Source organism: Ceratotherium simum, chromosome 24 (assembly GCF_057802395.1).
Source record: "Ceratotherium simum simum isolate JZ-2026a chromosome 24, ASM5780239v1, whole genome shotgun sequence".
In the NCBI taxonomy this organism is placed as follows: domain Eukaryota; kingdom Metazoa; phylum Chordata; class Mammalia; order Perissodactyla; family Rhinocerotidae; genus Ceratotherium; species Ceratotherium simum.
In genome coordinates, this window is record NC_141923.1 from 40,409,687 (window position 1) to 40,423,403 (window position 13,717).

The 13,717-nt window shown below is 35.0% G+C and overlaps 1 protein-coding gene across 1 annotated transcript in view; it reads right to left on the minus strand.

The window, feature by feature from the left end:
* Positions 1-641: 641 nt before the first annotated feature.
* SNAPC1 (small nuclear RNA activating complex polypeptide 1) overlaps positions 642-13,717 on the minus strand; it is a 31,518-nt gene continuing 18,442 nt past the window's right edge. Inside the window, exons 9-10 of the mRNA XM_004426222.3 lie at positions 6,610-6,708; positions 642-4,032 (exon numbers count right to left, since the gene is read on the minus strand). Coding sequence (XP_004426279.1) covers positions 3,971-4,032; positions 6,610-6,708 — 161 coding nt within the window. The 3' untranslated portion in view covers positions 642-3,970. The remainder of the gene's footprint in view (positions 4,033-6,609; positions 6,709-13,717) is intronic.

The window sequence follows — 13,717 nt, forward strand, 5'->3', positions numbered from 1 at the left end:
GGGTAAGTTGGGAAGGCATTAATAACTCTTATTTTCCTGGGCTTTTTACATCAAAGCAAAAGTAATTTTCAGGTCATAAAGTTCATTTTTAAAAACACCTCACTTAAAGATATTTTGTCTCTCTCTATATTTGTGAATCTTTTTGTCATAACCAAAACAGGTTATAAAGAAGATCTATAGTGTACACAACTCAGTTTGAGAAAAGGCAACCAGGCACCCCTGAAGTTGACCGAGCCGTGAGAGCTGTGTCTCATAGCAATCTGAGGATGTGTAAACACGTGAGCTTTCAGTTATTATGACTGAAGAAAATCATCAGAATAATCACCCCATTAAACACTAATAATCACTTTCATTTCCTCGGCGTCCAGGTACTTTTTAAAAGCTTACACTTTCCAGCTGTAATTATTTTGAAGTTTAGCATCCATATTTTTGCATTTTCAAAGCACTATGCAGTTCTTAATATTTCTGACAAGTCAGTTAAATAGTTCTGTATTATCTTGAATTTACAGCTGAGAAAAGGATTTAAACAAAAAATTTTTTTTTATGGATACACATTGAATCAGTGGCAGAACTAGGATACAAATTTTTGACTTTCTAGTTGCTAAGTCTGAAAATTACAAGTATTCAAACCATTTAGATAAAGTTTTTAATGTGTTTCCCTATGGTATCACTGTTCTGGAAAACCTGTAGAAGACAAGTCTTTGCCTAAAAGTTGGCTCACTCTCTTTGGCAGCAGACAATACCCTGCAGATGATACAACTGTGTCTGTTTCAGGGAACAAGCACTGTAATTGGGTGTTACAGAGTTGGGGAATATTCCCCACATTAAATACATCCACTTAGTTAGGAAACCTATGAGGCATTAAGAGAAGGGGGTTGTAAACCCAGATGGGCTCTTAGGTGTGCTTACAACATAAACCCCTAACAGACCAGGCAAGGAAACAAAGACAGCACACTATTTCACACAGAAAACTGCACATTTCCAGGGTAGTTTCTTCTGAAGAAATCAATTACAATTCTTTATTTTCAAAGTGAAAAATACTGCCCTAATAAACATCCATACAAGCTCCATTTTCTTTATGGTTCCACTTCTTTTATTCATTGTTTGTTTTTCAGATACACCAAGTAAACCTGGTATATAACATTAAAACTACTATAATTCCAATTTTCTACTTTGAACAATGCTTTCATATATTAAGATTTCTGAAAGTGGTATGGTTTTAAAATATAGCTTGTGTTTATGAACACTGTCATAACCCCTCCTCCTCCACAAAAGATTAATAAATATTGACTATTAAAATCATGCATTTACAACTTACTGCAGTTATTTTATTATAATCAAGTTAGCAATAAATAGCTTAATAGGTAACCAGTATTTGGATACCACATTGTAATTCTGAAAAACCAGTTACACACAAATATTTTCTATTTGAACTGTTTAATAAGCTTCAATTTCACATTTAAAGCAAATCTATCAAGTGCTTCACATCATATCTTCAAAATATGTTCATGACAGACTTGCTCTCAGCTAAAGCCCTGCACTCTGCCCCATGTGACCATGTGACAACTCACATCGCTTAGCACAATGTTGTTACTTTTCTCTTTCTACATTTTCTGCTGTTAAGATTCAGGCTGTATTCAACTGAACAATTACAAAGATTGATTACCAGTGTAATGGAGGGTCCCTTGCAAATACTTAGTAGGAATGTAAATTGGCGGTCTTTTTGGAGTTCCATTTGGTAATAATTAACAAAATTTTATATATACATGCTGACAAGAAAATTCACATGCAGATTTATCCAACAGAAATACCAACATAAGTGAGCCAAGGTATACACACAAAGCTCAACACAGCATTGTTTGAAATAGTGAAAATGAAATGGACCTGTGCAGAAGAGGCAACAAATGAGGCCTGAGACTGCCATCCTTAGAAAGGTTTGCTTGCAAGGTTGGCCCTTGGCTGGGAACTTGGCTGGTGAATAGTTCCCTACAGTGATATCAAGCTTGCCCTGAAGACCCAACCCTGGGTATATGAAGCCATCATGGAACTGATGTACTATAAAACCCAGAGCCAGCCCGCATTGAGACTCAACTGGTTTTAAATTAAACTTTCTTTATTGTTGAAGTCATTTTGAAGCGGGATTTATTGCTTGCAGTCAAAACTATCCCTCTGGATTTCCATTTCTGTTGGCTCATATAAAAGGACACTGAAGGGGCCGGCCCCATGGCTTAGCGGTTAGGTGAGCGTGCTCCACTGCTGGCAGCCCAGGTTCGGATCCCGGGCGTGCACCGACGCACCGCTTCTCCGGCCGTGCTGGGGCTGCGTCCCACATACAGCAACTAGAAGGATCTATCCTTCTAGTAGATAGCAACAACTATCTACTGGGGCTTTGGGGGGAAAAATAAATAAATAAATAAAATCAAAAAAATAAATAAATAAAATAAAATGACACTGAATTATAGGCCAGAGCCCTGTGTTTGAATCCCAGATGCATCACTTACTAACTTTGTGAATGTGGGCAAGGCACTTACCATCCTGAGGTACAGTTTCTTCATTGTACAAGTGAAATGATACTTTGTATTTTAAAAGCACTGTTGTGAAAACATAGAGGGCAACTCACTGTGTAAGCTGTACAAGGTTTGTAAACTTTAGTGATCAGACAAGTTCTAGCAAATAACCTGGTATACAAGTGGCCAATAATGGTTCCCTGCCTCTGAGTGCCCCAACCCTAGAATATTTAAATCCCCGAAGCTCTGCCCAATGTCCACATTATGAAAACTGCCCCATTTATTCCCAGAAACATCTGAAGTCAGTCAAGGGAAACAATTTTGTTTAGCTGCTAATGTGAAAGCATAAATTCTAATAAATGAAAATTTTATCTGGGCTAGCATTAGTATTTTGATTTTAAAAGATATCACATATTTTCACTCATAGGACATTTGCAGAATTCCTGAATAGACGATGCTGGAAAACAACAGGGAGTATAATCAACTGTAAGATAGGCTGAGCCAGCCACAGGATACGGAGATGGTCTGCTATTGGCAGCAATTCAAACAACATGGCTCAAGTAATCTCCACTTAAATGTCTCAAATGAGATTAACAGAGAGGCATATTCATGAAGCTACAGAACTTTTTTCTGTAAGTACCAACTATTCTGTATCACAGACACATTCTGGAATTTACATTACCACTTTTAAAGGTTTTATTAGAAATAATCAGTACTTATATGTTGTACTTGTATTGACTAATCATATCATATGTATACATATATATGGACACATACATATATCTATACATACACAAACATACATGTGCACATACATAAACGTTAGGTCAAGGGGAGCTTTAAAACAAGCACTAAAGAATACTTAATTGACTGCAAAAGTAGAAACTGAGCTTCCTAAGTTATCAATCACATAAGTTACTGATTATGTAAGTTTCATACACTAAAAAATAAAGCAAGTAAGGCAAAAACTTAATTGCACTTAACCATACAATATACAAATAGTTCACATACATCATAAAAAAAATACATTACTAGACTGTAGATACAAAATTAGCCATTTACATGTAATACATTAATATTTCAAGAAAAAAGATTTTAAAGTGAATAGTTAATATTACCACAACTGTACTAAGACAGTATAATACCACTAAAGTGGTAAGAAATAATAATAATCTGCAAATAACAGTATTATTTCTATTATATTCTAAATCCAAATCTTATCTCCAATGATACAGATTTCATACATCTCCAATGATGCAGATTTCATACAAGAAAATATTAAAATTAAATTTCAGAGTGAAGTCTTACTCTAATTTTTTGTACTTTTATTCTAGAACTGTATTAAAGTATTGCCATTTCAAAGAAATAACCTACAGTTTCCCAGAAGAATTATTTTTAATACTGGCAGTCTTCCTGTGCAATACACAAAATATAAATCTTCTCGTCTGTCAGAAAGCTCACAATTAAGAACTCGACACCAGGCTCTTTGTTCTGTGTTTTCTTTTCCTCTTGAGTGTAGTAAACTCTAAAGACATAAAAGTAAGAAGCCTGTCAGATCTAAAAACAATAATATTACTGATAACACATTTAAACTGTATAGATGTCTAACTGGGGTAACAGGAGGAATGCCTTCACAGCAAAGGCTCAATGAAAAACTTGAAACCTGACACACACAGGATTGTTTTCTTCAAAATGATACTGCAGTTGAAAACTTACCAATGTAGATCCTAGTCATCCTAAATCCTACTTAAAATAAGCTACTCTAAATTTGTTTCATAGGGGTATGCCCACCCCATATTTACCATGGACCCAGAGTGCCAGATCTGAAACGTATCTTGGCCAGTGCTAAAAGAGATAAAGTGACTAAGATTTCAATTTCATTTCAATTAAACCTGAAAATGTAACCCAAAACACTAGTACCATACAGTTTTTTGGCTATCACAGCAGATGCCATAACCAACACTCAAATAAGTGTCCATCTAGAAACAGTTGTGAACCTAAAAGTTACTGATCATTAAAAACAAAGAAAATAATAGAAGATATAAAAACATGAAAATTATGAAAGATGTAAAGAAAAGAAATATTCCCCCCCAATGAAAAACAAGAGGGGAGTGACAGGAAAAGGAACGAGAAAAGGCGAGGAAAAAATTAAGAAGAAAAAGAAACCAGACTCCCAGAAGAGAGCTGCAGCCAGGACAGAGGGCGCAGGCTGAGAGCAAACTGCCCAGAGTGAGGCAGGTCAGAGGTTTGGAGGAGGCTTCTTTAAACAGACGAAACTGAGAAAAAGCCTAATGTGTTGGAATGTACCAAGAGGACATTTACATAACCGAAGAAGACTTTGGGGATAAGTGAGTGATAAGTACATAGAAAAAAATGAATTAATTAATAAGGCAAAGAAAAGTTTTTAATTCTCTAGGGAAAACAATAAATATACTGATTAAGAATCATAGTATATGACATGGCCCTGCTGTCAATAATGTTTTGTAAATGCTGAATACTAATCTAATACTAGTCTATACTAACATATACTAAAATACTAATACTAATCTAACTAAAATAACACTTATATTGGGAGGGTGGGGGTGAGAAGTATACATGTGTTTGGGGTGGGAGGTGAAGAATATATTAAAGAGAACTAAATCCTTGCCTTCCGTAGTGGGAAGTCAACAGATAATCCACAGAACTAAAATATGAAGAAGTGGCGATATAAATATGTTATTTAGAGACATAGAGGTAAATACCAAAATAATTAGTAAAGAGTTAAAAGCGGTTGTCTCTGGGGAGTAAGAAATGGGAGTCAGAGTCAGAAGACTGGTTTCTTATAATGAGTATTATAAAATTACTTGAGTTGTTAAACTATGTACATATGTAATTATAATTTGATGAAAACCAAATTTTTAAAAATCACAAGCTGACAGATTTTGGAATGGGACTTGCCAAGTAGCTTTAAAGATGTATGTGTGTGTGTTTAATTGTTCACTCACAATAAAAGCCACCAATCAAGACCGGAGAGAAAATTCAGTCCAAAACTCACCACAAAATTGTAAAGAACTGTTTTAGGCCAACCACAGAAGCTCTCAGATTTCTGAAGAAACAAATATGCCCTTTAATTGTCTATTCTTTATCTTCTATATGCTTCTATAGCACTTTGTTTCTCTTTGCTATAATGTAGTTTAGTTGTTTCTCTCCCACCCTAAACTGGAAGGTCCTTGGGGGCACCGACTGATCTGCTTCATTCAACAAATATTTACTTAGTCCACTATGGCCAGTCACCGTGCTCAGATCTACAGTCCCTGTGATCAAAATAAAATGGTTCTTAAATTCTTATAGGATGTATCTTTATATCCCTGTACCTAGCTAAGTGCCTGAAACACAATAGGCACTCAGTAAATGCTTGCTGAGTGAATATAGAGCTAAAATGAAAAAAAGTCATTAGGCAGTATTCTTAATACACATTATATTCATTATCATTATACACGTTATCATATCCATTATCACTGATTACTAATTATCGAGCCTAGCCTGCTAAATATAACTTATTCTCTGTAATACTATAATTATTACTGAAAATAGTTATTTAAACTATTGTTTAATACTCAAATTATGAAAACCACAGCAATACTAAAAGGTATAGCTATCTTAATTCATATTGTGCAATATACCACTATTTAGTTACAACTGTCATTTCATAGGTGAAAAATTTACATTTACTAGAATTTGAAATAAATACTTTTTAACAATAAAATCTTCACTTTTAAGTTATATCCAGAAATTCATATTTTGTGAACCTTGCTTTTAGTTAGGAATACATTCCAGACCAGACACCCTCATGACAAGGGATATTCACTTACTGATAAGGATATTTTTCCCTATCACCTCTCACCTCCACCAACCTCCACCAGCCTCTCCATATCCATTCATTTATTGTATTATAATTTACTTTAAGTGTCATGATTAACGGTATGATTAATACTAAAATCTTTCAAGGTGCCAAAGCGTCACAAGAACACACAGCCAAGTGTCATGATCTTCAAGGGTTCTAACCCTCGATGCTCCACGAGCATAACTTTCCTTCAGTAGTTTGACAAAATTTCATCTGTACCTGTTTCACTAAAACTTGCATTATCCTCTTCCTCTTCCGTAATTACAGGCATACTCAGACTTAAAGATTTATCTTCCTTATGTACATTCTGCATATCATCTGAAAACAGTTGGAAAAATAATTTTATATGAAAACAAAGAATGTTATCTTTGAGAAAAATTTTTACACAAATAATGGCATTACTGCAACAACATAAAAATTAGATGTTTAAATTGAAAGCTAAACTTGTAATGGTAAACAGAAATATGCATTTTAAAATACATATTTTTTAAAGTATTAATATATTTTTATCTATGCTTTGAAAATAATCTCTAATTCTTCCACTAACATAAAGAAAATGAAAGAAAAGGGAAGAAACAAACTCAGCCAAACACAGCTATCTTATTCCGTCCTTATCACATACGGCACGGTTACACCTGTCGACATCAGGGAATAATGACGTTTGTTACTTCAATTTTATTAATTAATCACAAATGTAATTTTAAAGTTAATAGCCTTGTTTTTGAATGCAGACACACTTTCTTTTATCACCACGTACGCTCCACAAGATATATTTCTCTGGTCATAATGTGCCACTGACTTTCCATTTTCTAAAACATTGGAGGTTTTCTGCATCAACCTTCTGTTGCCTCAAGAAATATCCTCTTCAAATTTATCAAAGACCATTGTCATATCAGGTCTCATTTAGCACCTAACTTCCATGTCCCAGCAGCAACCCCCACACAATCACCCTGATTCTTCACAACACTTGACCACCTGATATATAACAGATTAATTTCTTTCTTAGTAGTCTGCATCTTCCCTCTAAGAAGTTTCCCAAGGACAGAGCCTGGTTGGTTGAAGCTGATGTTATCTCCAGCATCTTAGAGAGTGCCTGGCATATAGTAAAGCCTCAATAAATATTAAGTGATCAAATACGGACTCAACTATTTTATAACACAATATTTCATAGAGCACATATGTTAATAAGTACCAGTCAGCACACGAGGCAAGAAATTAAATGAAAATGAGCTTAAACCCTCTGCTCTCAACACATGTATGCTGGGATCTTAATAGGGGGTGGATTTTATGGAAGGAAGAGATTGCTCTACAACGGAGTTAAGTAAACTGTAGCAATAAGCTTACATTTTAAACACAATTAAACTTGATAAAATAATACCAATTTCCCATTAAGTCATTAAAACAGAACTTTACCTTTACTTGTAAGTCCTAAGTATTAATTCCAATAATTTCTTACATGATTTTTAAGATGATAGATAATCTTTTAGAAAATCTCTTTCCATATATAATCATGTTTTTTTAGACTTTGAACATATAAAATTTTTCAGTTGCTCACAAAATTATAATCAGTACAATCTACCCAAAATTACTAATATTGTTCTTCACAATCTTTTAGCCATGTCCATCCATATCAGTTATTAATGATTTTTTAAAATCCACATTTACAACCTAACAGAATCTATCCAACAATGTCAAGGGAACGATTTCTGAGTTAAAAACTGACAGCTGAGAAATAAACCTTCATCTAGTCACATGATGATTAACTATATTTTAGAGCTCTATTTCTCCATTAAATGAATAAGTTTAAAAAATAAAAAGCAATGTTCTCTAAAGGCTCTTAAAGAAACAAATACAATGTTTCACCCACCACCGATCATGCAGCCAGGAACCAAAAGTGAGCACACAGAACTTCAGGATGTTTATCTCAAAGTCCACATATTAAATAAAGCTCAATGAACTTACAGGTATGTTCCTCAAGCCTTTATCCACAACCTGATAACATTTATTTTAAATAAAACTGAAGTGAATGGCTAACCAATTTCTTAAACCATTACAGTTAAGAAGCAGCAAAAGGGCAAAAAAATTGCTACAGGCCTGCACACTGAGAGCAGCAAGACACCCACCACAACAAATGTGACAGAGCCACTATTTTTAAAAAATAAGACAGAACTGACAAAGTACTGCAGCAAGAAGACATAAGTATAAACTGCCCCCTACACTTAACATATTTCTTGATAGGATCATTATATTCTAAAACCCAGCAAAAATAGTATGCTCATGATGATAACCCTGAGTCATAAAGAAAAAATTATGTTCAGGATATATAGTTCTAGAAAATAGGAGAGCATAAAATATATGTTAGTATTTTTATAATTATAAAAATGATAAATGCACATTGCAGAAAACTTAAACATATAAAGATGACTATAATATGTTTAGAAAGATACCAACCAGAGTAATTAAACTTTTAAAAAGTAAATTTTGACATTTAAATCATTAACCTCAGTTATCCACAAAACTAACTCCCCAGAGGGTGTCAAATGGAGAGCTGTACTATGCTCAAAGCCAACTGTGCAGTATGCAATTGTAAGTAATAGATTATTGCTCATCTCAAAACCAATGATTACTAGACATGCAGCTACACTATGACTTAAGTGCATGTCTAATCTGAGCTCCAGATCCACATTTCCAATTACCCGAGAGACAGCAAGGATAGCAGTTAAAGATTCAGGCTTGGATTCAGACAGGCTGCCACTCAAGTCTCAGCTGGATTTATTAGCTAGGTGACCTTGGACATGTGAAAAGTTTGGCAGATAATAAGTGTTACATAAATAATAGCTCCTATCATCTTCACCATCATATCATCATTACTATTACTGATGTCCTTCCCAAAACATGCATGTCATATTCTAGGAATGGTGAACAGGTATACTGTAGCTTAAATAGCACAAACTTAGGTAAATCCAATCACTCTACCGAGCACCTATTCATGTGCTAGACAGCTATTACGGGAATTGAGTCTGGAAGGGCAGATTGGGGCAAACCCTCCCCCAAAGGAAATCTTCAACCCGTGATCCTTATTTCTGTTCAAGGCACCAATGTTCCCTCAGCTGCTCAGGCATTAAGCCTCCTTGTCTCATCCCTCTCCATCAGCCTCTGTATTTGGTTACCTGTAGATACACACTGGCTCTCATATCTGTTAGTCTGCTTCTCTAATTCCTACAACCACCTGGCCAGATAGTCATTACCCCTCAACAGCCTTTTACTTAGTGTTCCTATTTTCAGTTTGTTCCCACCTACCTACCAACTACTCCCAGACTGATTTTCTTCAAAGGAAATTGGTCATGCCACTTTCTTGCTCAGAGGTCTCAGATGACTCCCCTCTGCCTACCAAATTAAGTCTAAACTTCGTGGTTCCACATTTAAGGCCTGGTCACAAGATAATCCTCAACATATTTTCTACATTATTAATAGTAACTCCTGGGGCCAGCCCGGTAGTGTACTGGTTAAGTTTGCGCACTCTGCTTGAGTGGCGGCCCAGGGTTCGCGATTCAGATCCCAAGTGCAGACCTACACACTGCTCATCAAGCCATGCTGTGGCAGTGACCCACATACAAAATACAGGAAAACTGGCACAGATGTTAGCACAGGGACAATCCTCAAGCAAAAAAAATAAATAAAGAGGAAGATTGGCAACAGATGTTAGCTCAGGGCCAATCTTCCTCAAAAAAAACACAAAACCCAGTAACTCCTTGACACATCCTTTATAATCCAGGCAAAATGGACACCTCACTCTATACTTCCAAATACTTTGCCTTTTTTCATGCCAATCCCTCTACTTGTGTTGGTCTACAGAATTACTGTTACATTTATTTTATCTTTTTTAAATCTTTGGATTTTTTTCTGACTACTAAAGGAACATATGGTTATCATAAAATTCAAACATTACAGAGATTAATGGAATTGTAAATTTCTCAGGCTCCTATCACTGAGAATTAACCACTGTTAATACTTAATAGGCTCCTAGATTTCTTCAATGATATACATTGCATTTGTGTCTACACATGTTTATTAACAGAAATTAAATCATAGTCTTCTTTAAAAAGACATTTTCACTAAGCAATGTATCGATATATTTTGGACATATTTTTATGTCAGTATATATGGAACTTTCTCCAGTTTTTTAACAACTGCAAAAGATATGGACTAACAAAAATTTTATGTACCCAATTTTTCAACGTTATACACTTGATTTGTTTACAGTCTGCCATTTCAAATAATCGTGCAATGAATGTCCTGTTTCTGTCACTTGTAAAGGATAAGTTCCTAGAAACTGAAGTGCTAAGTTAAAAGGCATGCACATTTAAAATTTTGATGGTAATTCCAAATTGCTCTCTGAAAAGGACATGCCAGTTTATATTCCCACTTAAATTCAGATTTTATCTCCTCAAACTTTCAATATCAATGCTATTCAGTTATCTTTAATCTTTGTCAATCTAATAAATTATATAAAAATCATGTTTTAATTTACATTTAATTATTAATGAAATTAATTTTGTTGTGAATTGCCTGTTTGTGTCCTAAGCCCCTTTTTTCTACTGGGTGGTGGCCTTTTTCTTAAATAAGAGCTCTCATAAAATCAGAAATTTTAACATTATCATATGTGCTGAAAATGTTTTTGCAAGATCTTTGTGTGTGTGTGAGGAAGATTGGCCATGAGCTAACATTCATTGCCAATCTTCCTCTTTTTGCTGAGGAAGATTGGCCCTGAGCTAACATCCATGCCCATCTTCCTCTATTTTGGATGCCGCCACAGCGTGGCTTTGATGAGCGGTGTGTAGGTCTGTGCCCGGAATCTGAACCTGTGAACCCCGGGCCGCCAAAGCAGAGCATGCGAACTTAACCACTGCACCACCAGGCTGGCCTGGTTTTGCAAGATCTTTCTCATTTTATGGAATATACAGTGCCTCTTTTTTAAAACATTATGAAATCAAAAATAATTTTCTACTTTAAGGAAGTGAACTTTTGATTAAAGAGAAACTATGAAGTCAGCACTTGGATCTTTATTGAGGTAGAGAATAACGAATTACCTCTGCTTCAGAGTACTTACAGTACCTTCTGAGCTACAAAACTGGTTAGCTATAACAGTGGAGCTACGATAAGATATTTTATTGTATTTTCTTTCTCAAGGGTTAAATCTTCACTGGCGCACCTTGGTAAATTCAATAACTGATCTCAGATGTGCTAAAGAATCTGTCCCTTAAAAATTAATTTCAGAGTTTATGAAAATGTTTTGGGTAACTACATTAAGTAATAAAATATGGCTTGTGGAGGAAGTGATGTTTCATAAGTTGTGCCAGTCAAACATTTACCATGAAAAGGAACTTGCACTCTCTCCTTCCCCATCTTGCACTTGCTCCTCCTCTGTCCCTCAACCACAGGAAGAAGCTTGTTTTCCAGCATGTGAGAAGGCAGCTTGACCAGCTTACCTCTCTGCTATGCTCGTATGAAGTCAGGTTGATTATTAATAAAAAATTTTTGTGCAGGCTTCTAAACCTAAGTATCTTTGATACCTCAGAAAAAGATATTTTAATCTACCAGAAGTTAATTTTTTAAATATAATCAAACTCATCAATCTTTTCCTCACGTCTTCTGGTTTGGTTTTGTTTTGGTTGTTTGTCAGATTTGTTAAGTATTACTAACATATAATAAAATTTGCCATTTTTAACGTACAGATCTAGAAGTTGGAACAAATGCATAGCTGTGCAATCCCCACTGCAACCAAAACACACAACAGTTCTCTGATGCCAAAAATTTCCCTTGTGCCCTTTTGCAGTCAAAACCTCCCTCCACCTCTAATTCCTACCAACCAATGATCTGTTTTCTGTTCTTATCAATTGCCTTTTCCAGAATGTCTTATAAATGGAATCATATAGTATGTAGCCTTTTGTGTCTCGCTTCTTTCACTCTGCACAATGCATGTGAGATTCATCCATACATGTTATTATACGTATCAGTTCCTTTATTGATGAGTAGTATTCCCCTGTATGATTATACTACAGTGTATTTATCCTATGCCCAGCTGAAGATATTTAGGCTGTTGGCAATTTTTCACAATTACAAATAAAACCACTATAAAGTTTTGCATAGAAATTTTTGTGTGAATATAAGTTTTCATTTCATTTCATTCATTTCATTTCTCTTTGGTAAGTTTTCATTTCTCGCGAGTAGGACTGCTGGGTCATATGCAAGTATATTTAACTTTATTAGAAACTGCCAGTTTTCCAAAGTGACTATACCATTTTGGATACCCACCAGAAGGTTCCAAATGTTCTGTTTTGTGTTTTTTGGTCTTATAGCCATTCTGTCAGGGAATAGTTGATTACTGTAGTTTTAATTTGCATTTTCCTAATAACTAAAGATGTTGAGCATCTTTTCATGTGTTTATTTGCCATCCACATATTTTCTTTAGTGAAATGCCTATTCAGATCTTTTACTCATTTTTTTAATTGGGTTGTTTATTTATTACTGAGTTTTGAGAGTTCTTTATATATTCTGGATATAAGACCTTTATCAGGTTTGTATTTTGCAAATACTTTCTCCCAGTCTGTGGCTTGTCTTTTCATTTTCTTAACAGTGTCTTCCAAAGAATTTTAATTTTGAGGAAGTCCAATTTATCAATTTTTTTTCTTTTATGGCTTGTGTTTTTTGTCACATAAAAAAATCTTTGCCCAGGGCCAGCCCAGTGGCGTAGCTGTTAAGTTCGTGCGTTCTGCTTTGGCAGCCTGAGGTGCGCTGGTTTGGATCCTGAGCGTGGACCTACTCACCACTCATCAAGCCATGCTGAGGCGGCTTCCCATATAGAAGAGCTACAACTCTACAACTATGATATACAACTATGTACTGGGGCTTTGGGGAGAAAAAAGAAAAAAAAAATCTGCCCAACCCAAGATCACATTTTCTATGTTTTCTTCTTCAAGTTTTATAATTTTAAGTTTAATTTTAGGTCTATGATCCATTTTGAATTAATTTTTGTTTATGATGTGAGGTATGAGATGAGGATCTGTTTTTTCATATGAATATAAAATATATCATTACCATTTATTGAAGAATATCCTTTCTCCATTGAATTGCCTTTGCACCTTTATTGAAAATAAAACCATATACGTATGGATCTATTTCTAGATTCTCTATTCTTTTCCATTGAGCTGTGTGTCTGTCTTTTCACAGCACATTGTCTTGAGTTCTGAAGCTTTCTAGTTATTTTTCAAAACTGTTTTGGCTACTCTACTCTCTTTGCATTTCCACATCTACTTAACAACCAGCT